This window comes from Etheostoma spectabile, chromosome 15 (assembly GCF_008692095.1).
Source record: "Etheostoma spectabile isolate EspeVRDwgs_2016 chromosome 15, UIUC_Espe_1.0, whole genome shotgun sequence".
NCBI lineage: Eukaryota > Metazoa > Chordata > Actinopteri > Perciformes > Percidae > Etheostoma > Etheostoma spectabile.
This window is the reverse complement of record NC_045747.1, coordinates 11,682,515-11,709,326: the sequence shown is the minus strand read 5'-3', so window position 1 is coordinate 11,709,326 and position 26,812 is coordinate 11,682,515. Positions and strand designations below refer to the sequence as shown.

Sequence of the window (26,812 nt, the reverse complement as noted above, 5' to 3'; positions counted from 1 at the left end):
ACACACACACACAGATACAAAACACACACCCGTGCTCCTTGCCCTGAAGGCCTTCATTAGATAAAAGTAAAACAGCTCTTTCCAAGCTGCAGTGCAATTATTCAGTGAAGTCAAGCATGTCTCTGTGTGACAAAGCAAATTGCTTTTTTCGGTTTGCTGTTCCTGATACAGATAGGGTTTTCAAAATCTGAGGGGAAGCCTCGCACCACTGCTCCCGACGCTGCAAGAGATACCAGCAGTTATTTACCCCACTGTGTGCTCGTGTTTACAGATGACTTTACGCCCATGCCTGTGTGCTGTGTATTTGTGTGCAGATAGCAGCGATTTGCTGTGCATAGTGGTGTGTGACAATCAATCAGTTTTGTTCCTTATTGCATTCCAGTGAAATCAGGCTTGATTGATGGAGGTGTAGTGTGATGTGATGTGTTATGGTCTGTGTAGGAGAACTTGATGCCTTGTGCACTACTTAGATAATTATCCTGAGCAGTTTGAAAACAGTCAAGCACCGGCTTAAATGATGCTGTTTCCCGCTGCACCGTTGGGGAGGCATGCACCAAGCTTCAGTTAGGTACCTGTAATGGTTGCAGCTGTACCTAATTTTATTACAGGGGGTTTACTTTAGGAACTAAAAGCCATTTAATGAAAATATGACAAGGATGACAAGTACTACTGTATGTGCCAAAACACTCTACAATCTAAAATCATCAAAATGTCACTGAAACTTGTATGTTTGGAGGCATGTTGAAACTGGGGATCCTTGTGGTTTAGGTAATTGGTGAGGTCATTTTCATGGACGTGGCCTGAGAAACACATGACCATTTTCTCAGGACTGGCGGATGATTATCCTTCCCGTCATGTTAGGGTGAATGAGAGAACTGTTCACGGTCACTGACTCCTTATTTATCTTTTTCCCGCTCCCTCTGGTAAGGTCCCATTCAATATCCTGAAACTTGGGAGTAAGAGAGGGAGACGAAGGACAAGTCATCCGGTGCAAGGGAGAGAGAGAGCGCAAGGACAGAGAAGAGTGTGGAGATTTATTTGTGCTGCTTGTCGGTTTGTGGCCACACACAGGGAGACAGATGCTTATGGGAAGCTCCAGGAATCTCCTCTGTGTTTATGGGGTACGTCAATGGATTTTGTAATACATTTCTGTACAATATCGACTAGCTGTACATTAGTCTGAAGTCATCTTAATTTATGATGATACTTTTTTCCTGACTCAAGATGAAATATTGTCATTGCTGTCTTACCACCAAGGGACCTGCGAAAATCTTGAGGCAATACTACATGTCCAAACATCCAGTAATCCAGCTGCTGGCTATTCTGTTGCCATAGAGACATGTTGTTGTCATGCCGACAAACTAGCCTGTATGTAATGGAAAAAAAGAAGAAACTAGGATTAGACCACAGACGTGATCACAACTTTGCTGTGGAGCGATAGAGTGGCGGTTCCTTTAAAATCAGTTACCTCTCAGGCTGTACACTGCTCTGACAGGGAGGGTTTGGAACATACATTAACATATATTGAGTTTACTTAGGATGACAAGGCCCAGAGAGAGAGGGGGGGGTGGGGGGCTGTAGAAACTGAGGTTGACACTTCGTAAGGAAAAGTGAGAGAAAGAGCTTTTGGCATTAAACTGGAGGTAGGAGAGGAGGATTTACCTAATCTATCATTTTTATTCCTCACATGAAGGTGTGATCGTACAAGGTACAATTCCAGTGAAATGTTCTCCCATTAGCTCCTTCAACTTGTGCATGATTCATCACATAGCAGAATGTGGCCATCAGATTGGTTGAATTGCACTCAAGGATCCAGCCAAGTCTTGGCAGAAGGACACAACAGCTCCTGCTCCGGCTGGAAACCGATGGAGGCCACCCATCTGAAGCCTGCACACAGGCTAGCAGAATGCCCAGCAGTTCCTCCAAGCTTGTCTCAGTGCCCCCTCTGATGCAGAGATGATCTTGCTTGTCCTCGTAGTCAGGGTTGTAGCCATAGGTCATAGCTGATAGTCATCTTCAACTCTGTTTACATTTAAACACTTTGACTGGCCAGGCCAGCAGAGTCAGCAGAGGACTGGTGAGTTGATTTCCCAATGAGGCGGCCACCTTTTATACATTTTGCGGCGCTGATGGAGAAGCAACTGAAGAGGTCCGCACTTTTTTAAAATTGATTCATCCACACCCCGCTCCTCTTTTACAGCACTGGTTCCACTGAGCTTTTCCTGTTCACTATACAAGCAGTCTGAAAAACCATGCATGGGCACTTCAAAAATACTCATGATTTATGCCCGTCAGTGCTGTCCATATGTGCCTGGAATATGTGATCAACTCCACTGATAGCTCTGCGCCAGCTGGGGGAGGGATGGAGGGAAGGAGGCAGGCAGTGAGAGAGACTGAAAAACAAGTCATAGAGAGTACAAGTAGAAAAGCAATGGATGAGATGAAAGGGAACAAGACACAGGGAGAAAACAGAGACATACACTAACAATTGAGTGAGCGATGCTTAAAAAAAAGAGGCCAACAAATAGAGAGAGAGTGAATGAAGGACAGATAAAGGAACAGTGAGGCTGAGCGGTGTTTAGCCCTGTGGAAGCCACTGACCACTCTAATTATCCTCTATTTTCTTCAAACAAGGCTAAGGCATTGTGAGTCAGTCCCCTAGGACATAACCCGCTCCTCATTTTCTCTGAGATTCAATTTCACTCCATCCTCCCCTGTCTTTTACATATAAAACACTTTCTTCAATTATTCCTCTGACGTTCATATCTGTATTATTTGACGCCTTTGCCTATTCAGACTGACTGCTCATTTCGCACTCTAGTGTGACTAGAATCAATCCGAGGCTCATTCTGAGAGAGAGAGCGAGAGAGAGAGAGAGAGAGTGTATAGTTGTTTGTTAAGTATGATTGAAGACAAGACACAGAGCGAGATTGGAGAAAAGGACAGACCAGCAGAGGGAGGGCGATATAATTTAAAAGGAGCGTGCAAATGAGAGTTTGTGTGTGTGTGTGTGTGTGTGTGTGTGTGTGTGTGTGTGTGTGTGTGTGTGTGTGTGTGTGTGTGTGTAAGAGTCAGACCAAGGACTAAGTGTGTGGAGTAAGTATGCTGGAGTGTGTGTTTGGTGTAATGAAGGTGTTTCCAGCTTATGCTTGCGCTGGTTGCTCCCTTGTGTAGGACAGCATGGTTTATTTGAGATCAAATGAGGCTACAATTACACGGTGGATGCCTTTCTCTCTCAATCGATTACAGACAAAGGGAGAATTCCATCAGAGGGTTTTAACTAGAGGTGCTGCTGCATGCATTGCTGTCTATTATAGCATACTGGCTCATTGTTACTTTGCTTTGACTCTCACAAGAAAGGGGAGTTGGCTTTAAGAATAGTGAAGAGTAATTTTCAAATGGATGCTCTCAAATGGACCTTCAGCATTAAAGTGAAATTAGAGTAAGCAGTCTTAATGTAACACCATTTTTCCGCCCAGGGAAAGCAGTTACTGGCTGCTTAAAAAGTCTAAATCTTCAGATGATATCAGATGCTAATTTTCTTTATGAATATTTTAGCTACATTCCCTGCTGTTAGAGGTGGACACAGTACTATGCTGTCTGTACTAAGCAGGTCATGACATGTCAGATTAGACAAGCAAGTAGAGTAACTTAACACTAAACTAAACAGTTTGGGTAAACTCACCAACATTCATTTGTTAACAACTAAATTTCTCACTAATCCTCATTTGAAAACTCGGTCTCTATAAATTGCATATATTTGTTATTGAGCAGTTAAAACAGGTAAAAACTACTCTAACAGGATAAATCTTCACATTTAATTGGATTTGTCACAATCTTGTAAGGTGGCAAATTGGAATAATATGAGAAAAGATTAGCATTTTAAGGTGTATAATATCATTGGTTACTTATCAATTACTTATCAGTAATAAGTAAGTTTTATTAAAAGTGAAATAACATGATAGCAAAAATACTAAATAAATTGTCTGGCTAAGTTAAACTGACTGTAGTTTTCTCTGCCAGATAATCTGTGTTATTTTATTCGGTCTCAAACCAAGTAGCTAGCATGTCTATGGCCTGCTGCTGACCTTCCTGTATCAACCCTCCTGTTTTTGTTTTGCTTTATAGGACCACCTGCTGACTTTAAAAAGCCTGTTTTTTAATTATTGGTCTTAGTAAATTGCCTGTTAAGCCTTCCTGCCAAGTGCTTTAACATTTGAGTCCAATGTGTATCCTGTTGCCAGTCACTGTGACACATACACATCCAAATGAAAGTGAGCAACATATTGAAGTTCTTTCTCTAAAGCCGCCTGTGAGATGGAATGCCAATAATCATTGACATTTGAGCCCTGAAAAAAAAGATATTGGCATCTTTCATTTGACAGATTTTATTCCCTTGTAAGATTATATTTGGGCACTTTAGGCCTTTATTTATGTAGGACGGCTGAAGACATGAAAGGGGAGAGAGAAGGGGAACAACCTGTGGCCACTGTGTCTAGCTGCTATTTCAGATTACAAGGTGCCTTTATACTCAATGGTAGTATAAGAAATATAGCCTAATGCAAATGTGCGGTAAGCACGTTTCTGTAATGTATAAAACTGGTAGCTTTAATATTAATTGATTGAAGCAAATTAAATGTCAGTGCTGTGCTGTTTAGTGCGCAAAACACACACACTGGCAGTTTATGTGGCTGCAATTTGGAGATACTCTCTCCACCTTGCTACTGAGAGAGGTAGCGTTTGATGCTTCTGGAGTTCCTGAGTCTTGGTTGACAATGCCAAAAAAGTAAGTTCAAAATGGAACTAGATGAAACCACATGAAATTAACACATTTTACTAGACTGGGTAAACCCCGCTCACGCTGCCGGCGATTTGATTTCGCCCTGCAGCTTGGTCTGGAAACCTGAACCTGGAAACTTTTAATTGTCCTGCTTCAGTTCACAATTCTGCGGGAGCCAATCAAACACTGGCTTATCTTAGTGCCGCGCCATTGGCAGGTTTAACACAATGGCGATAGAAAAGTGACCAAGCAGCTTCTTGTTTACATTCAACATAGCAGCCACCAAACGCCACCAAAGTGTAGCAAACCTGTTGATGCCGCTGTCGCTTCTATATCACCCGGATCGTTGGTCTGATTGGTTGAAAGACTATCCAATTGCGTACAGAGTCATTTGAACTATGCCCATTGGTCACGCCTCTTGTGCAGAGAAAATACAGAGCAGACTCCTCAGACCAATGCTCAATCTCAGATCCATTGAGCTAGGCTTGGTCTGATGATAACCAGACTGGCATTTTACACCACATTTGTATTTTTACGCATCAAGCATCACTTCAGCTTCAAACATACTCAGACAAAGTTGTGTGATGGAGCTAAGTAAACAACAGACTTCTACACAATCAACAACAACTGTCATCTTCTGGGACTGCTGAAAACTGCAGAGGGTGATAATATGAGAGAGCTACAGATTTGAGCAACAATATGTTACTTTGGATAAATAACTTGCGTGGGTTTTGTGTGGGAGGTGGAGGGTATTTCTGTGTCATGTACTGCTTTTAACAGAGAGGTCTCAGGATGCTTTGCCATCTTTGTAGGCATACATCCTAAGTGTCTGAAAAAAGAACAACATTCAGAAGCAGGGACTTGGATTTCAAGGCAAATCAAATTAGATTTAGATTTTAGAGTTCTGCAATTTGCATTTTGTCATTGAGAAACCAGGATTCTGTAAAATCCATCAATGATTTGAACTGAAATGGAGAAGAATGGCATATAACACACTACCCTCTAAAAAAACGTGTGACTGATCCTATTCATAGCCAGATTTCAAAGAACACCCAGTTCGCAACCACTACTGGCTTGCAGACTTTTTGTTACTCTCTACATGCAATTTGCAACGGTTTTATTTTGAAGAGCAACATGACACAATTATAAAAGTAATGAAACCCACACTCATACATACTGTATCTAGGTCACCTTGTGTTAGCATGACTTTACCTTCTTTAAAGGTTGTCAAAAGGAAAGCGAGGAAGACAATTAATGTGGCAGACATTTCTTCAGCAATGAGTTTAGAACCATTTAAATAGTGAATAACCTTTTTTCTGTCGCTGCTGTCTTAGCCTTAGTCTTATGTACCTTTTGCACTGGGTCTCATTCAGAATTTACATCTGGCAGTTGTTTCCATATTCAATGAGGGGTTTGCCCCACGGGGAGTGGTGTGAGCACATAGCTAATAGGCACACTCGTCTCACGCTGTCAGGGGAATGGTAGGATCAGCCTCCGCTCCACAGAAAGCACAGGGGACTCAGATGAAGGAGATAAGAACCATGTGTATGTGCGCTGGATGTAGGCACATCTTCATGGGCTTGTGTATATGTGTATATATTTTCATGCTTTGTGTGTGTTTATGTGCAACTGTCATACATAGAGGAAAGGCTGCTGTTCCAGTCTGCTGGCTGACAGACAGTCTCGTGGTTAATGAGCAGCTGTCGACCATCACTATTCATGAGCCCTGTCACCTCACCTCCTCTCTCAAAGCACATGCACCTGAAAACCCTAGTCTCTTATTAGCACTGCAGCTGCATATAGGCACACACATCAACACACAGTCTTTCTAACATAAGCATACATTCATTCTACAACATGACCTGAAGAGTTGTACATGTACTGTATGTAAAGAAAAGCATACATTGCACGTAGCATCAGTGGAGCCGCATCTTCAATAGAATTTATATTCAAATTGAAGCTTTGTGGTTAAAACAGACTAGGTTTGGCATATCATTCAATCAGTGCATGGCTGCACTTTCATCTGATGCAAAAGGGTGTTTGATGTGTCCTGGAGGAAATAAATAGAGAACCGGGGTTTAACTAAAGACTTCTGTTTTTGCAGCACTTTTTGGGGGATAGTCAAAGAAAATTAAACACCAGCATTAGGACTTTTCTCAATGATAGTGGCTTTATGTTAACATTGGCCTGCTTTCTCGGCCTTTATACCCATCAACTATACCCCAAAGAAACAGGTAAGGGCTTATCAGTAACAGAGACTGGCACTTCTATCATTACATGGTATGCACTATTTAAGACCCTTCTGTATTTATTTGAATTGTTAAATTTTAGAGAAGGGCTTGGCAGACAGCTGCTGTCAGGTGTGGTGTGGATTCCAAAATGATCAACAAACGCATTAATGATTACAGTGTTCCCAGTTTGCTCTGATTTCTTCTGTGCCAGGAGAACTGAACCAAGTCAAAGCTACTAATACACTTTTGTGTGACCATATTGTGATTGTATACTGCATGTGTATGTGTGAGATAAAGAGATTGTTGACCGTACAGTTTTACAAAAATAGGAATAGGATAAGAGGAAATCAGAGTTAGTGAGAAAGACAGACATAGATAAATGAGCGACTGCAGGAATAATTCCCGATTGCAGATTCAGAATATTGCTCCATGTCCCAGGTTGGTTCTGAATGATTGAAGAGCAGCAGAGTCAGGCTCAATTGTACTCATTACTGTGAAACACATGGAAGCATAATTCAAAGGTTGCCAGTTGCATCGGCAAGTGGAGAGAAAGGGATGCACTTTATCCCTCAGCAGGTGTATTGATTACTAGGCCGTATCCATTTTGCTGGTAAAGTACAAAGATTACACAACATTGGTAGTTTCATACAAGTGACAGAAAATATATTGCCTTCTCCAACCACTGTATAAGTTTCATCACCCTCACACCTTTTATCTATATCTCTTGTTAGACTAAATGAGTCTTTCCTGATCCGTCACACAATGAGCTCTGCTTCCGATGCTTTTGCAAGATTTATGTTTAAAGTGCCCAGGTGCCCAGGACTTGCTGCCGCATCTGATTCTCTCTGATAGAAAAACAACTGTGTCAGTGCCGCTACAGGAATTGGGGTGCATTGATCATTCACAGAGGTAGAGAGAAGGAAAGGGGAGGGACAGTGAAAAAAAGTGGGATGGTAGGGTGATGGAGGGAGACAGAAGATGAGGATTTCTTTACATTCAGGACCGCAGACAAGAACAACCAGACTCATCGAGATGAATGAAAACGATTAGTTTCCCTGGCTTTTCTACCGAGGTCTGAGCCAGTGTACTCCAACAGCTAAATCACTCAGTCGCTGTCTTTCTCACACTCTTTCCTTCGCCTCAACTGATTTATGGGAAAAAATCATCTCTATTGAGAGATGGGGTCATTCAGTTACCAGTCTCTCTCGCTTGCTCTCATTCAAGATCAAATCAGAGACATACACACAAAGCCGAACACAGATCCCCTGCGAATATTCCTACGGTTTTCCTGATCAGGGCTAAGTTTGTTCATTAACACTGGGCCGTGGATTCATGAACAGTTGTGCATTTTTATATTCGCCTGAGTGATTCATACAACATAGGCCTGTCAAGTGAATGAGTAACTCTCTTTCTCTACCGTCCTGCTCTCTCATTTTCATCATACATTAATTTCTCTCAGTGTCCCTCTACCACTGTGGTAAACAGGACACCAGTGATTACTTTGGGTGTCTTGGGGAGCTTGCAGACAACTCAGTCCTCCTTTTACTGGGGAATAAGTTAAGTGAGGATGACCCGACAAGTAGTAGTTGTGGCTGTGGACGCTGAGAGCTGCAGCAGACCCGCAATTGAGGAGTTGCGTGTGTGTGTGTGTGCGTGTGCGTGCGTGTGTGTGTGTGTGTGTCTGTGTGTGTCTGTGTGTGTGTGTGTGTGTGTGTGTTGGAAACAACAGGGTTTTCTCAAGCTGTGCGTTTGAAATTGGGCTCTCTGTCTGCCAGATAATTATCTGACACTCTTTCAGACGCATAGGGCCTTGGGCTTCCAAATCGTCATTGCACTCTGTGTCCACTCGCCCAGGGATTTCCATTGCCCTCCCTCGCCTTCAAGTCATTTTTTCAAACTGCTTTACTAATGTTGGCTTTGTCGATAAGCGCTTTTGATGGAAAAAGCATCTGGGGAAAGGATTCCCCCCCACCCTTTCTGAGATAAAGGAGCAGTGGATGGGACCTGGCAGGAGAGGCGTCGTATGCACACTAATAAGAGTACCCCTGCTTAGCCAAAAGTGCTTATGACTTGCCATAGCCACGCAGATACATCTACAGGCCTACACATCAAGGAGCACATTCAGCACAAGTTATTCCGCATCCCTTACAGTACAAGATGCTAAACTGAGAACAGCATGCACACTGATATACACATCAGTGGCGTGGAAAATAATGTCTGCTGTTATCTACTGTGACACAACATGCGGATTTGGGTGGATGTGATGAGACCAAGGGAGTGTCCATGTCCACCCGGAAATGTAGTTATTCCCAATGTTTCTCCCTTTAATTAACGTCTGTTTAATTTGTACATTTCTCAGTGTGACTTTGTGACACTTTAAGCTAAGTTAGAATCAATGTCACAGGAGAGGAGCTGAGGGCATTGGCAGCTAGGGAGAGTGTATAAGGGAGAATAGACAGTCCAACAAACAACAAAGAAATGTCTTGAACATTTTCCACTTCAGAATAATGAGACAGAGATGTGAAAAGAGAAAGAAGGAGCCAGAGAGAGAGGGAGTGAACAGAGTTAAGAGAGATGGAATAAGAGAGACAGTCTTGTTTCTAATATGCAACAACTAGGATCCCACTGCCTGTGGGTTATACTAATGCACTCCTGGGCCTAAAAGTAGCTCATCAGTGCCAACTATAGACCCACAGCTCTGCACAAAACCTTAATGGAACAGCAGTAAACAGCAATGCAGAGTTGGCCAGGAGCTTAGCACAAAAGTACATATCTGTACAGTAAATCTTACAAGATATTCTGCATATTAGTTAAATTTTATTTTATTTTTGTGTCATGCCAAATATTTGGCCCATCCCACATGGGATTACAAGACACCACAAACCTATTTAGCAAATGTCTTCCTGTCGCATATAAAAATCATTTGGAGAAATACACTAATACAAGTGTGTGTGTATATATACACATATACATATACTGTAGATATTGTTTGTGGATCAGAGTGCATCAGGTTTGCTGTGTTATCCTCTAGATACAGCAGTAGAGATACTACAGAGATGTTATTATAAGATAACAATCCTGTCCAGACTGCATTGAAAGACAGAGCACTGCAGGGCTGGTGTCTTCCAGAGATCATGCTCCCAATCAATAATACAGCGTTCAGCAATCCTTTGAATTAAGTTACAAAAATCTACTTGTGTAAGCTTCACTGACATGAAATGAAAAAGTCAAAACCATCTGTTAAAATAAAATCATAAAATAAATAAGACATCTTGCTTGGAAACAGTAATTTTTTTGGCTGCTTATGGTACACAATATTACAATTTTTCAAAAAGACAGAAAAGCTTCCTGTATCATCTCTAGAACTAACATGCAGTGTTGTAATTTTTGTTAATCGGTGACATTAAACTGGGACATCTGAAAGAAATCATTTTTAAATGTATACTTTTTAATTGTTTAACTTTTTAGCCACAGGGATTTGACAGAGACTCTAGATACCTTCATTCATCCACACCTTTCAGCGTTGTTGTATATTTGTTGTTTACATTTGTGAGCACAAAATACTAATTTTCCTTATGCAGAAATGGATTTCCATGGGATTTCCACAGACTTAGCTGAGCTCCGGGATCAGCTGGATGAAGAGCTCTTCTCAGTGCTTTGTTCAAGCTGGTTTATCTCTGTGCAATGGAGAGACTCTGTATCAATGGTTTCCAAACAATTGCCATGTTTGACAACTCAGTTCTGGGAGTTTATTTGTGTATATTAGTGATAAAGATGTTTTGCTCTCAAAAGAGGAAATAGTTTTAAAGCACTGTAGTGGCAAAGGTTCAGCACTCAGCAAAAGAAATACAAGACTTTGGAGATGTCACAGGAATGGAGGGCACTGGTAGGTAGAATGTGATGTAAGCAAGGGAAAAGGGCATAGTGCCCTGGAAGTACCATATGGACAGTCACACTGCTCTTGATCATTATTCTGAGTTAGTGGCAACAGATGACCTTTCCTGGTCAAGTTCTTATAGCGGTTAAAATTCAATTGAGTGGAAGGGAGCAGAAAGGAGAGAAAAAATAACATGGTAACCTTTATTCTGCCATTGACGCTAACCTTGAACAGTGGGCCCCAAAGGGGATGAGTGCCTTGTACTTGTGCGAGAGAATAGGCTTTTAAGTGTGCATGTGTGTGTACGTGTACAAGTCTGCGCGAATGGAGAATAAAGCAATTATTGCGTGTGTTTGTGGTAGCAACAGAGATAAGTAGGCAGACAGAGAGAGTATGTGAGAGGGGTACAAAGAAATTCAGACACTGGTTAAACATCAAGTAGCCATTAGGACTTTCACCATTTCTTTTTGTCTGTCTCACATATCACAACAGCTCTACCTTAACCAAACTGACCAAATCTCCATGGCTGCATTTCTCATCCTCATCCCATTTAATTAGTGACCTCTTCTCTTGTTTTCACCATTCATCCTTCCATTGCTTCCGTCTCTTGAGGACTGAAACAGAGCTAATTGAAATAAATGAACTGGGGAGCAAATCAGAGTTGATTACATTGGCTGTGTGGAGATGCTGATTGCAAACTTGTTGAGGGAATGTTGCAGAACAAGCTGGTAATGAATAGCTGTGCTTGTGTATTACACTCTGACTGGACATTGCAGACAGCCACATGTCCACATGGCTATTGTTCTAACCCGCCAGTCGGGTCTGGAGAGGGAAAAAGATAACAGAATGATTTCTTGTTTGTTTTTATTCGCACATCCATTTTTGACAAATACACTTGTTTTCATTCAGGCAGCAGATTACTGCTCATAAAGTCCTCAGAATAACTGTACAGTATATAAAATTAGTCCAACAAACAATATACACAGGAAGGGCAGCGCAGGATGGGACAGGAGGAGAGGAGTTAATTACTGGAATGTTTAAATGCTGTGAAACAGAACAGTGGGAGTGAATTGCAAAATTACACACGCTGGGCACACAGTCTACTGTTTGAGTCGGAGGAGGTAGACAGAGCATTAAGATTTCATTTGCTAAAGGGAAAATCATGCGTAAAATGAAATTCACATACATACGTCATTTCTGTAATATTTCACAGCTGTAGTAATAATGTCATCTAAAAACAAATCCTGGAGCTGCTCCACAAACAGTGAATAATGGAATAACATGGCTTTATAATGACACTGGGTTGTGAGGACACTTTCTGGTTCAAAGCTCTACAATTTTCAAAGATAATTTAAAAGAAATATATTAATATGACCTACAGGGGATTATATGACACCATTAACTCCAGTTCTGATGCTGTAATGTCTAGTTTAAGTAGACAGTTGTTTGTATTCTTAGATACTGGCTTATCTACCCAATTTCAGTAAAATGGCACAATATAAATTTGGTTTAAGATAAATTTTGCCTTCAAAGCTATCAACCACATTGCTCTGAAGTGTCCCTAACCTCCTTTCACTGGCCTTGTGAAATTGGCACAATCAGCCAGAAGATGTGCAAAAAAACACAGTAGACTAGTGCCCAGCCTCTGAGGGTGTTTTTTGCTGCTGAAAGAGCAATAACCCTCTCCCTCTGTAGCCCTAAAATCCTGCCCACAGAGACATACAAACACAGTGACACAAAAATAACAGGATCATCTTTAGCACCGAAGAGCAAATCATGTCAAATGAACATGCAGAAACATATTCGATAGTCGAATTTTAACAAATGAACAAAACATAGAAAACAAAAAACCTCTGAATGGGGCAGAAACATAAAAATAGGTTATGTCAGCAGTTATAAAATGCTTTTGAGAGATGCATCAAATTTCTCTTGGTTTAAAGAGCTGCAGTTACTGTACAACTAGAGAACACTTTAACCAGCATGGTCTTATTTCTTGCCCTGAAATATCCCCAACCTAGTTGCTGAGGTATGCTATAGTAAGTCTATACCACAGTAGGATGGACGTTAGTCTGACATGTACAGTACTGTAGTCCTTGGGAACTTGGTGGGCTCATAAAGCTTATTATCAACCCCATGGAGGGAGAGCAGTCCAATAAAGGACACAACTTTATCCGTTCAAGTAAGTTTCGGGTTCAATAACTATCTATGCCTATTAATTAAATGAATACTAATCAAGGTAATTCACTGAGCAAACTGCAGTTGAAGGATATAAAGGACAATTTATTGTTCCTGCACACAGGAAATTAAGGAAATTAATGACGGTTCTTGTGTGGAATTGATATGCTAGGCTAGTTCACAACTGCTATGCAATTGTCATTAAAGTGAAATCTGAGCATGCAAATGAGTATGACAACGTATCGCTGTAGACTTTGTAAAACATCAGGGAGCAACTAGTTCATCCAAGGTCTGAAAAGACCCATACCACAGAATGACAGACTGTTCCTTTCTGGTATCATCATCATTGGACAGATCTGTCTTGTTTAGAAGTGGTCATTGTCAAGTGGTGCAGTCCTCATAATTCTAGAGGATCAACTGCAACACACTCAAACAGTGTGAGAGAAGAAGAAAAAAAAAACACTTAAAATCAAATATGTCTAATAGGAATATTTCCCTTTGGTAAATGTGCTTTGTTCCCACTGGTACTTGTCCTCTTTTTCGCCATTCTTCTTATTGTTGTAAAGCCAAAGAAGCTATTTCATTGGCTGCTGAAGAGTCTTGAATAATATACAACAAACCCACCACATACAGGAACATAATATAATAAATATTGCTTGGGGCAGTGGCAAAAGTCCAATTTCTTTTACTAGAAACTTGCTGTGCAGGTCTGTTTGTTGTTTTTCTTGGCAAGAATTTAACCATTGAAGCATACTCGTCCAACTTGGAATCCAAACTTCTGGTTGCTGTTGCCAAAGTCTGCTGGAGCCACATTTATAATAGGAAGCAGCTCTGCAGAGGGGGAGTCAATCTCTAGAACAGTCCTTTGCTGACCTTTGCGGAACTGAAAGAGAAAAATGAAAGTCATTATTAGAATTTGCTTGGCTTAATATGACTAACTAGATTCCCCCTCCCCACACACACACACACACACACACACTTTCTGGCCTAAATCCCTATTCAAGTCAGTGATTTGATGGCTGCCACAGCTACACAACTAATACGCACATTAGTTTCATTAAGGTTGATTCTTATTTGTCCATTTAGTTGTTTCCCTTTTTCCCCTGCACTGACCTGGCATCCATCATGCACTGCACTAATGAAGGGGCTTTTGGCTTGTGTCAGCTCCTCGTCATTGCTGCCCTGGAAGCGGAGGGCAAGCTGGTAGGAGCGGGATGTACTGTCAAACCAGCCTGCTGAGTTCTGACAGGTATAGGTGAAGCTCTGCTTGGCTGTGGCACTCAGTAGTTTGAGGAAGGTCAGCTGAACTACATGCACAGGGTTCCCATCGCTGTCACTGTAGGAGAACTGGATGACACAGAGACACAGGAATGGGTGTTCTACATAGACAGAGAAATATTATATGCACTATAGGCATATCCTTAAAACAGTATTACCCTTAAATTACACAAAAATGAAAAACATCTTTGAGACTATAAACTGTTTCAGACAAATATGAGTTATCATTTTATTTACATCATGAAATTACAAGCGAGTCTTGATGAAGGACTTTTTGTAAACAAGGGTGAAAAAGTTACTTCTTTTCGGAATCAGTACAGACAGGGAAAGTAAGGTGGGAAGTAAGAAAATTAAGTCAATGAATTGCAATTGTGCTAGCAGCTCTGTGATTATCTGAGAGGGTTATGAGACCTCTGATCAGGTGCACATGAATGGCCAGGGCATTGAGCATGCTGCCCTGAATGCTAGTCACAGCTGGCAATGGCTCTGTGTGAGTCATCCAGACTGCTGAAATCAACTGCTGGCAATATATTAAATCAGCTTTCTCATTGCACATGGACTAATAAATTGATACCAAAATATTCAATGTGCAAATATAGAAATAAACTAAAAGCATTCACATGAAATCGTGTGCACATGGATCAAAACACACACGCACACACGCACATACGCACACACACAAACACACACACAAACACACAAGTACGCACGCATTCACACACACACACACACACACACACACACACGCCAACACAATCATGTGAACACACTCGCACAAGTGCTTGCTCCTCAATCATATGCATGAATATCATTCAAACACTCTCAATTAGAATGAGTAATTCAGCTGAAATAGACTGCCTGGCATTTGGAGCCAGCTGAGATTAATGGTTGGAGTATTTATTGTTTTTTTACCTGCTTGCCTTTCCTGTATTGGCTGTACCAGCTTCCTGGCTTCTCTTTGTTCCATGCTGCTAATTTCACCTAGAGTGAGAGTGAGAGTGAGAGTGTGAGAGAGAGAGAGAGAGAGAGAGAGAGAGAGAGAGAGAGAGAACAATGAGTAAAATTTGAGGCTTAAGGGATATAGGGAGTGATTTGTGCTCTGATGTAATATTACGAGGTCGGCTTTGTAAAGGCTGACAGCAAGAGATTGGAGACTTACATTCTCAATCCTCTTGTCAGGGTAGAGACATGTCTCTCCATCAGCTGTGAAGTTACAGTAGACCTTGATGGAGTCTCGGTGACAGCCCTGGTTAGGATCAATCCAGTAGTCTCCTGCAAAATGCACAAAGAAAGGACATCAATCAAGCACCAGATGTTGATATAATGAGCACATCGAGGGAAACAACATGATAACATGCAGCTGGGAAACAATAAAGAGGATTTTGAGGACTTTGTAAAGGTGTATGCTAGAGGATGTGTGCATGTTTGAAATGTGTTCTAGTTTTCCCTGAATAAAACTTTGAAGGTGGTTTTAAATATATATAGGCATCAATTATGAAGCAATGTCTTTGCTAACCATCTTTGTAGTCAGGCTGGACCATCATGAGCTCTTTGCAGGTCCGGGCAGGGCTCTCAAAGGTTCCTAGGGGCCTCCTCATCACCTCCACTTCTGTTTTCATTGAAGACAGGGTGGCAAAAACTTCTTCCATTCCTTCAGCGTCCTCTAGAGGCTGATCTCCCTGGAGGAACTCCTCCACATCCAGATCCACATCGTCCTCTCTGGATGGGGCTGCTCCTCCTGCACGGTCAGAGTGCCTTCGTCTCTTCCGCCTGCCCTCCCTGATAGGCAGGGGCTCAATCATTGTGGCAGGGGGTCCCTGGAGGTAGCACAGAGAGGTGAGCAAGAGTTGATAGGGAAAGAGGGTAAATCTGGCACTGAGAAGGCCATTATGTGGAACATTGGCAGTACTCACTGGGGGTCCAGGGAGGCCAGCAGGGCCTGTATCTCCTCTGGGACCAACCATACCCTGTAAAATAGAAGAGGACAAAACTTTGTGTCAATCATTTCTCACCTGGAGCCTCTCTCACACCACTTGGCTGAATCCCAGCTTTATCCAGGCAGATATGGCTGCTTATAGGATTATCCAGCTGTGTGCATCAGCACTCTGTGGTCAAAGCCTTGGCTCTCAAGACACACTATAGTGGCTTTCATAACATCACACACATCAGAACCAAATCCTATTAAAAGGGCCCAATGGAAAAATCACACACAAGGCAAGCATGGCTGTACAGCAGGCTTTTAGTTCCAAAGACATGCGGTAAACACAGTAGAGCATTATGATTGTGACGCATGGTACATTTAAGCCAACAAACACATTTTTTCTCTGTTCCCCAGCATGTGTTCCCAGCGGCAGCTAACCAAGAGGTGTGAGTACAGCAATGGCTATGTATAAATAAGACAGATTACTATACTCACCATTTCTCCCTTCGATCCTTTATCACCAGCTACACCCTATTAGTGAGAAGGAGGAGTAAGTTAGCAGTAACAACATAAATAAAAGTATAATACCTCTATCTAATTACTCAAGCATGCACTGCCAAATACTAATCAGCTATTTTACTGGAAAATCAGGCAACAGCTAATTTCAAACATTGTCAAAGACTTGGATATCAACAGGTTTTTGGATTAGCGCACACATTGCTACGCTGACCTTTTCAAGATGCTGGCTGAAGGAATGAAAGAGGAACACTGTGTTTGCACGATATAGCAAGTCCGCCACCGCTGGTAAACTTTGAAAAAAAAATTATTTTGCACGGCTACATGTAAACGGGAATATTAGTGGAATATTCACTTTCATTAGCCATGTAAACAGCTTAGTTGAAATATCGTCTTTTTCGGAATAAGGGCAAAAAACAGAATATTATGTGCATGGAAACGTAGTCACTGTCTTAAAACTTCATTGCCTTTCTTGTGTTCTTCCCTTGACATGTGTTTTTTCTGTTTTTATTTTACACCTACATTATCTTTGAAAAAGGATGTTTTAAGATTAAAAGATGCATTCCTGATATAAATGACATTTTACACCTGTATCAACAGGACCCTATTTTCCTAATGTTTTTGTGTGTAAGTGACTGATAGTAACAACAATTTTTTGAAATTGATCCAAAATTAAATGTGAACGCTGTAACCGGTAGCCACAAAACGGGCTTCAATGTAACCCAGTGGGGCAAATGTTCAGCGTCAGTTTGGTCTAAGTGTCTGACAACATAATAAAAAGGATCCCTACAGAGATAGATTGTTTTAAAACCTTTTTGAGACCTTTCTGTTTAACCAAAAACAGCTCTGAGGTTGCTAGCACTAAACCCACCAGACTACATTTAAAACAACAATTCTTTTAACGTATAGAGCCAACATATTTTCACATACAAATCGGTAAATGAAAAAAATTAAGATGAATGTGGGCAGTTGAACAATTACATTTTCGAACTAATGTCTGGTTAAATTATAAACAATTTTGATCTGCAGCGTCTAGGTAAATTGGTTTCCAGTCACCAAAAAAGACATAAACAGGTTTCACGTCTTTTCATGCATCTCTTATTGCCCTGAGCATCAATCGGTAATGGAGCAATTCAGCTTAAAGGGTTTATTATAGCCTATTTTACAGAAAGACTGTCCAAAAACAACATAGACATTCTAAATGCAAAAAGCAGTCAGCCTGCAGCTATGTTTGTTGATGATTACTGCTTCTTGTACTTGTTTAAAGGAGTATTATAAGTCGTTGTCAAAATTATTTTTTGCCATGGGATGGACAAAAACAGTATGCAAACAGATTGATACATATATAAAGATTCTTTACTGAGAAAGTATAGCTGTAAGCGTTCATTAGGCTTAACACTCAAATGACTTATCATGTAGGGTAGCTGAAAACAGAATCGTTCATACACTTTAACAGCTGTGTCACTTACTGACAGTCCAGGGGGTCCAAGTGGGCCAGTGGGACCAGGTGTGCCAGGCATACCCTAGATATTAAGGCAAGCAAATCTTGTTAGTAAACTGAGTTTCCGTGTGTAGAAGTGTATCAGATGCATTACGTTTAGTGCTTGGTACGTTTAAAGAATTACAATACCAGTACCAATACCAGTACCCTTAAATTGATACTGATGCCAACAATACTTCATTTTGTAGTATTTAGCGGATTGTATTTTTTTGATTTGACACTGAACTGCCAACTCTGTGAAATACACCACGCTTAACTTCACCACACCACAGACTATATGGTTGTACTGTAGCTGATGCGGTAGAGGGCCAATCACACGCCGCATATAATTGATGAATGCTTGTGGTGATTGTCTGCGAGCACAACCATATACAGTGAGGGAAAAAAGTATTTGATCCCCTGCTGATTTTGTACATTTGCCCACTGACAAAGAAATGATCAGTCTATAATTTTAATGATAGATTTATTTGAACAGTGAGAGACAGAATAACAACAAGAAAATCCAGAAAAAGGCATTTCAAAAATGTTAAATTAATTTATATTTTAATAAGGGAAATAAGTATTTGACCCCCTCTCAACCAGAAAGATTTCTGGCTCCCAGGTGTCTTTTATACAGGTAACGAGCTGAGATTAGGAGCACACTCATAAAGGGAATGCTCTTAACCTCAGCTTGTTACCTGTATAAAAGACACCTGTCCACAAAAGCAATCAGTCAATCATATTCCAAACTCTCCATCATGGCCAAGACCAAAGAGCTCTCCAAGGATGTCAGGGACAAGATTGTAGACCTACACAAGTCTGGAAGGGCTACAAGACCATTGCCAAGCCGCTTGGTGAGAAGGTGATTGCAATTAGTTGGTGTGAATATTTGCAAATGGAAGAAACACAAAAGAACTGTCAAACATCTTGGCCTGGGGCTCCGTGCAAGATCTTACAACAAAGGAGTGGCTCGAGAAGAAGCACATTAAGGTCCTGGAGTGGCCTAGCTAGTCTCCAGACCTTAATCCCATAGAAAATCTGTGGAGGGAGCTGAAGGTTCGAGTTGCCAAACATCAGCCTCAAAACCTTAATGACTTGGAGAAGATCTGCAAAGAGGAGTGGGACAAAATTCCTCTTGAGATGTGTGCAAACCTGGTGGCCAACTACAAGAAACGTCTGACCTCTGTGATTGCCAACAAGGGTTTTGCCACCAAGTACTAAGTCATGTTTTGCAGAGGGGTTAAATACATATTTCCCACATTGAAATGTAAATCAATTTAAAAAAAATTTGACATGAGTTTTTCTGGATTTTTTGTTATTCTGTCTCTCACTGTTCAAATAAATCTACCATTAAAATTATAGACTGATCATTTCTTTGTCAGTGGGCAAATGTACAAAATCAGCAGGGGATCAAATACTTTTTCCCCTCGCTGTAAACACACTAGTCATTTTTTTTCTAGATCTGGGTACGAAAAGGATCGAATGCAGGTTTGACTAGAGACATTTCTGTATTTCATGTTACTGGGTTATTTAGGTACCAATACCCAGCCCTAATCATGTTTCAACCAAATGTACCTCATCTCCTTTAGGTCCTTGTGTACCCTGGTTCCCTGGCAGGCCTCTGTCTCCCTTCTCGCCAGGTTCACCTGGGGGCCCAATTAGACCGATCAACCCACCATGACCCTGCAGACAGAGACATGGTTTGTCAGCATTGTTTCCCAGGGTTTAGACTAGTACAAAGTGTTCTATGTCAAGGGTTAAGCTCTCACTTTATCTCCCTTGTTTCCAGGGTCTCCTTTTAATCCTGGAAGTCCTGGTGGCCCCTGTTAACAATGGCAGATGAGTTACTTGCCCAGTGCTGTAGACTCTTTACATAAAATATGGTTTGGTTTTGTTGGTTTTGAATCCTGATTTAATGATCTTACTATTGGTCCAGGTGGTCCATTTTGTCCTGGTGGCCCATTTAACCCTTGCTCACCCTAGAAAGGAAACAAGAATTGGAGATGAGCGTAAAGTATGCTGAAGCAATGATCAAGCGCAAACACAAATAGGATTTCATGCTCTGATGACTGGCAGCGACGTTGCTTCAGACTCAACAGATACAGTACCAGCTTTTAATGTTAAAAGTAAGGCTGCAACTAAAGATTATTTCAATTGTCCATTAATCTGTTGATTGTTTTCTCGATTAATTGATGAGTTGTTTGGTCTATAAAATGTCAGAAAATGGTGAACAATCAGTGTTGATCACTGGTTTCCAAAGCCCCAGATGACGTCCTCAAATGTCTTATTTTGACCATAACTCAAAGATATTCAGTTTACTGTCATAGAGAAGTGAAAACACTAGAAAGTATTCACATTTAAAGCTATATTGCATTGTTTCTGTCTCCCCATGAGGAATTCTTAGTAATGACAACAAAACTCGCCGTGTCCACACGATACAAGCCTTCTGTGATCGCATACACCATCCCCACCCCTCCTCTACACAGTTGCTTGTAGCCAAGGGGGACACATAGGATTATAAAAAAACATGATAGACAACACCATTTTTTTTGACATAGCTATACTGAGAAATACAGAGAGAGTTGTATGGAGCTGATAGTCTTAATTAGCTTTGTGTCAACTCATTTGACAATAGCTTGAATGTAATGGACTTTCATTAATATCAAAAAGTCATGAAATACACTTTAAGAAGCTGGAATCAGAGAATTGTTTACCTTTTTTCATAATAAAACATTCAAAGTGATTAATTGATTATCAAAATAGTAGTAATTAATTAATAGTTTAAAACAAATTGCTTAATCAATTAGTCTTTGCAGCTCTAGTTAAAATAGCGTTTTACATAGCGTACTGACCGCGGGCCCTGGGATGCCTCGGAGACCTTCTGGGCCAGACCTCCCTGGCTGCCCTTGGGGTCCCACTGGGCCGGTCTTCCCCACTGAACCCTGGGTTCCTGTCGTCCCCTACAGAGCACAGACAGCAAGGCGTTGGTAGCAAAATAGACCAGAAAGGCTTTGTTGTAAGGAACCATACACAACCAAGGAGCTCAGTGCCAGCCATTATCCTCACCTTGGCTCCCTTCATGCCTTGCTTCCCTTCTTTTCCTGCGGCACCTATATGACCCTGGGGTTTACAAAGACAGTGTTGCTAAGAGAATGACAAAGGCTGTTTACTGCAAACAAACACACATATACACATTAGCTACATTAACTCACCCTCCGTCCAGGAGGTCCTGTAGGACCTGGCTCTCCAGAGGCTCCTGCAGGTCCCTGCAGACAACAGAAAAGGTCAGAAAGTTGAAAGAGAAACACATTCCCATCCAGTAATTAAACAATGAGAAGACCGTCCAGACACAATGATGAAGAAGCAAAGCTTTAATATGTCACAGAGAATAGAGACTTACAGACAGACAGCTAAGCATACCAAAATTACTGATGATGTCAACATGTGCAAGAAATGGATAAAAAAATCCCTGCTTACTGCTTTGCCAGGTTCTCCATTGTCTCCTTTTGGTCCCAGTCCACCATCTACTCCCTGGATGAAAAAATGCCATGTAGAATAAATGATCAATAAACAAGGTAATGGCAAATTAATGATTAAATAATAATAATAATAATAATAATAATAATACTCACATTGATGCCAGGTTCTCCAGGAGGCCCTGAATCTCCAGGGAACCCAATAGGGCCCTATGGACACAAACAGTAAGTAAGACACTATCATATGCATGGCAAGGTACAGACTTACAGACCTGACAAGAAGAGCAAGGACAAGTCACTGATCCAGAGAGACAAAAGACTCACAAGGTTGCCTTTGGGTCCGTCCTCCCCTGGTGTTCCTCTGGATCCTGGAGGCCCAGCTGTACCGGGAGGGCCAGAGTCACCCTTCTCCCCCACATCGCCTTTAGCACCCTGGGACACCATTGAGATGACAAATAAATCAAAAGGCAAAGGATGTGTTTGAGGAAGACAAGAAGGGAAGATAGTGGTAAGCTGACTTACAGCAATGCCAGGCTCTCCAACTGACCCAGGGTCTCCACCTTCTCCGTCCTCACCCTGGTAGAGAAATAACATAGTTAAATAATCACCAAACACACACACACACACACACACACACACAAACCACTGCAATTCTACTCTATGTGCACTGGCACACACTGTGTAGTTGCTAATGGAAAATGCTGACCTTCTCTCCAACAAGTCCAGGCTGACCAACTCCACCAGTCATTCCAGGTGTGCCCTGTGGCAGGAAGGGAGAGAGAACGGCTTGAACCAAAATATCATATAACAAGGCCAAGTTTGAAATATGCAAGTATTCGATATTTCAAAATCAAGCTTTTGGGGCAGTATTTTGTTGTTCGTCAGCAGTTCTGCTCACCAAATGCTGAAACTGGAACTGAATTACCACGACACAAGGAAAATAATGAGTGTATGTAGAGTATTTTAGTGCATTGTGCTATGTGTCTTTAGACTAACCCATTAAAAGCTAGTCTTCGCTAGAGTGCACAAACATGGGAGCTGAGTACTACTACTGAGCTCCTGCTGTCACATGCCATCCCACCACCATTTCGCTCTTTTCCATTATTCCTGTATCAATCCCTTTATGGATCCCACCATCTCTGCACCACTGTATTTTCATGCTTCCTGAGATGAAGCGCTAGTGCGGCTCACGCAGATTTCTGCAGCTTTCTGCTGAATAATTGACCGATGTTAGAAGCTGCAGAGAGACGGCCATTACCAGAGGTAAATATAACTGCCTCTCAGGGATGATAGTCTAATACTTCTTAATGATTCATAGAGCAGTAAATATAACTCTCTCCCAGGGATCATATCCTAATACTGTTTAATAATTCAAGTATCAAAAGCAGTGGAGGGTCTGTGGCAGGAAGTGTTCTAATGAAAAGACTGTATACGAAGAGATGGGGCTAGAAAATGTCTATGTTGTGTGTTAGGATGAGCTATTGTTGAGTTTGAAATGTAGAAACTTGTGTATTGAATGAAAGTTTTCCTGATTCCAAAGTTGATACAGCATCATGTTTTCTTTATGAGTCACAAAGGCATGCAGCTGCCATCACTTGAAGATATCACAACTCCAGTACTGGCACAGGGTGTGCATGTAATTTCAACATTGTATTAACAAAAAAGCAATCATTCAGATTCAACTGAATTAACAAAAAAATATTTTTTAGCCCCAGTGATACATGCAAAACAAAAAATACATATTTGAAAACCTCAAACAATTATCTTAAAAATGCAAGAATATCTGGAAAATTTGTTTTGAAAGAAATTATGAAACATTATCAACATTTATTTATCATGAGAGGAGGATCATATTTAGTAATGCATCTAAATCCAAATATGTGATTTGAAAAAAAGTGATACCTCTCCACCAATGGACCCCTGGGGGCCTCGTGGGCCATGCTGTCCTGGAGGTCCCTGTAGAAAGAGAAATGAAATGTCTCATTAGGATATCAGTGCAGACAATAAGGATATACCGCATTAACAAAACACACAGAGATATACAAACTGAATGTGAGCTAGGGGTTGGCTGGTTCCTCCTAAATGAAATGAGTGTTAGAAGTCAGGCCATGGTGGATTGCTTATGCAATGGCCCCAGCATCCATGATCATTATCGTAGTGACATGATGAAGACATCCAGACAGGTCATTACCCTCAATATGACACAAGCTCGGATTTCTCCTTCCCCTTCCTCTCTCTTATTCTCTCTTATTAATAAGAAACCTCACGCCTGCTGTGATGGGCAGGACCATATTTCCTCATCCACAGTGACGGCATGTGATTTGACTCTTCTGTGCAAGTGATCAATCCTAACTGTGCTCGGTTTCAGTTTCAGTTGAGTAGATGTTGAGCTGTGCTCTGAATCACTCTGAAGTCTTGGAGGAAGTCTTGTGTTGTAAAGACAATATGAGACAGAAAGACAGACAATCTGCCCAGAGAGAGACAGTGTGAGACTAGAGGAAACACATATGCTTCTGGCAGAGAGATGCTTGAGCATTAGAGGGGAGAATTCTGTGATCCGCAACGCTCACACATGAATGAAACTTCCCCACTGAGTCTTCCGCATCTCTCTTCCCTTCTCTTACACTCTCTCTCTCTCTCTCTCTCTCTCTCTCTCTCTCTTTTGTGTTGTTTCCATTTTGATGCACCCCCTCCCTAATCTGGCTGTGGAGAAAAGGGGCTATAGAGAATCTTGTTTAGCGTGTGTTCATGGTTGACAGCGTTGTGAGATGACTGTCACAAAGGAGGATGCTCATTAGACAGCCAAGGCTGAGGCTAATCTGATTAGCAGCTGTCACACCGTCTTCCTGCTCACAATCAGCGCCCCGCCTCTTCCTTCCACTCATTTGCTCTACTGCATCAGCTCTGTCACCCTCTCTCGCTCTTCTTTTTTATCCTTTTCTTTCTTTTGCATACAGGACCACCTCTTTATTTTGTGGGCTTGTCTTCCTTGCACTTAAAGTCATGGTCTGCTATCATCACACTTAGCTTTGTAAATCTGTCACACATTGAAAAGACAAGTTGTTATAGGTTTTAAGGTTTGAACGGTTTCTTTTTGGCATCATTATTGTGAATATCATTGTATTAGATTAAGGAAATATAAATATAAGGAACAGAATTAATGGAGCAGTTGACTGGAGAGTGTGTTTCTTAACCGAGTGCTGTTTTCTTTCACAGCCAGCATCATACAACAGTATTTGTTATGCCATAGTAATATGGTGGACTAGTTTGTAGCTACTTAGCAGAGCTAATGTGGGATGTCCATTGCTTTGACTAATCCTTCCAACCCCACACAGAGTGTAAGCATTGTTGGCTGGCGTGGCTGACTAGGATACTTACCTGGATTAGAACCATGAAGTCAAATTGTCTGCTTTGAAACATGACTATTCTTGGGAAACCACAGATTTAGCTGTTTTCCTCAGTTCCTCAGCAGATGAGGCAGATTAGAGTGTCACATGTCAAGAGTTGTCAAGGCTATTACAATGGAAACACAGCGGTTAGTAATTTGGGAGCAAAATAGCTAAATCACTCTTCATTTTTGTAAACAGTCTTACACTAGACTGCTGTAGGAGAAGGTTATACTCAATACTAAGGGTCTGTCAACACCTCTTTGTACAACTGGGGTCTAAATGATATTGAGAGAATCAGACTTGACACACAACAGTAGGATCAACACAAATACAAAATACATATTTGTTTATATATATATATATATATATGTGTGTGTGTATGTGTATCTTGAACTTATGCACTGTTGTATTTACAATAACAGTAGGTCAGAGAGAATCTTAAAAATCTAAAAACAAATACCATTTTCTCATTACAAAGTATAATAATTAAAAATAATAATTATCCATGATCCTTTTATTATAGTATTTATCTCATGTGAAGGCCGTATGAGATGCGTACAGTACAATTGCATTAACCTGTTGCACTCGTAGCTAACTATAGTAACGCACACATACTCCATGTGTTACTGTACAGTTCGAATTGTGGTATATAATATTGGTGTAGGTGCTGTTTTATTTGTACAGTACTGAACCCGCCTGATCTTGCCAGTATGTGCGCGTAATGTCATTTTTTGGAAGCAAAGGGGATGATATGTTTCTGCTTCTTGGATGTAGCTATCACAATAATGCATTCATCAAACTTGAGTGTTGATAACACACTCATATCAGAAACACCCTCAATGACAGGTTAGTGATTCCTCCTAGCAGTAAGAAGACATTTCAGTACCACCTGTATGAAAACATTGAGCTCACACTAAAGGCCCCTGTCTTCACAAATACAAAAGTTCCCAAACCATAAACAGAAATGTAAGTTTACAGTATTTGGAGAAGCTCTGCATTCCACCCTAAATATTCAAAGTAAACAATGTATTGTTTTCTACCAATGAATGCACACGTTTGATCTTCAAAAATATCCCTTCAACTGCTTTGATAGTGGCGAGAATATCAAGAAAAGTAAATGACACATTCAAAAGTTTTTGGAAAGTGAAGAAAAGTCTAGTCGATATCCAATATCAGTGAAGACAAGTGAAAGTCAAAACAATCATGAAATAAAGTGTAAGAAGTCAGTAAAGTGGTGTCGAGAACAGACTCGAGACTGAAACTGGACCACGAGAGCAGCACACTTGAGATAAGTGTGCTGAGACTGCTGAATAGTTACTCACCATTGAGCCCACATGCCCGCTTTCTCCTTTGTCTCCTGGTGGTCCTGGCATTCCCTACAGATGCAGATATAGTGAGTCTCAGGCATGATATGGAAACAAATATAAACTAAAATATATAAATCTGAAAACGGAGATGAGCCATTAAAGAGAAAGTCAGTTTTTGAAATTGATAGTAATTCTTACCTGTAGTCCAGAAGGACCAGATGCCCCCTTAAAGCCTCTATGTCCTTCATCTCCTTTCACTCCATTCATGCCCTGCTGCCCACGAGGACCTGGCTCACCATCTGCACCCTGAAATATCCACCGACAGGTCAGCACTGTTAACATTTCACAAACTAAACCGACTTATTATACGGTAATGTTTTTA

General features: G+C 41.1%; 1 protein-coding gene across 4 annotated transcripts in view; it reads right to left on the bottom strand.

Annotated features, from left to right (window-relative positions):
• Positions 1-11,735: 11,735 nt before the first annotated feature.
• Positions 11,736-26,812, bottom strand: part of col5a3a (collagen, type V, alpha 3a) — a 56,059-nt gene continuing 40,982 nt past the window's right edge. For all 4 annotated transcript variants that reach the window (XM_032537162.1, XM_032537163.1, XM_032537164.1 and 1 more), the window contains 22 exons: positions 26,629-26,736; positions 26,446-26,499; positions 23,637-23,690; positions 22,441-22,494; positions 22,257-22,310; positions 22,059-22,166; positions 21,891-21,944; positions 21,736-21,789; positions 21,471-21,524; positions 21,325-21,378; positions 21,111-21,218; positions 20,184-20,237; positions 20,028-20,081; positions 19,834-19,941; positions 18,248-18,301; positions 16,758-16,793; positions 16,255-16,308; positions 15,858-16,158; positions 15,501-15,613; positions 15,254-15,322; positions 14,177-14,410; positions 11,736-13,946 (listed from right to left, as the gene is read on the bottom strand). In XM_032537162.1, the coding sequence (XP_032393053.1) occupies positions 13,800-13,946; positions 14,177-14,410; positions 15,254-15,322; positions 15,501-15,613; positions 15,858-16,158; positions 16,255-16,308; positions 16,758-16,793; positions 18,248-18,301; positions 19,834-19,941; positions 20,028-20,081; positions 20,184-20,237; positions 21,111-21,218; positions 21,325-21,378; positions 21,471-21,524; positions 21,736-21,789; positions 21,891-21,944; positions 22,059-22,166; positions 22,257-22,310; positions 22,441-22,494; positions 23,637-23,690; positions 26,446-26,499; positions 26,629-26,736 (1,980 nt within the window). In that variant the 3' untranslated portion in view covers positions 11,736-13,799. The remainder of the gene's footprint in view (positions 13,947-14,176; positions 14,411-15,253; positions 15,323-15,500; positions 15,614-15,857; positions 16,159-16,254; positions 16,309-16,757; positions 16,794-18,247; positions 18,302-19,833; positions 19,942-20,027; positions 20,082-20,183; positions 20,238-21,110; positions 21,219-21,324; positions 21,379-21,470; positions 21,525-21,735; positions 21,790-21,890; positions 21,945-22,058; positions 22,167-22,256; positions 22,311-22,440; positions 22,495-23,636; positions 23,691-26,445; positions 26,500-26,628; positions 26,737-26,812) is intronic.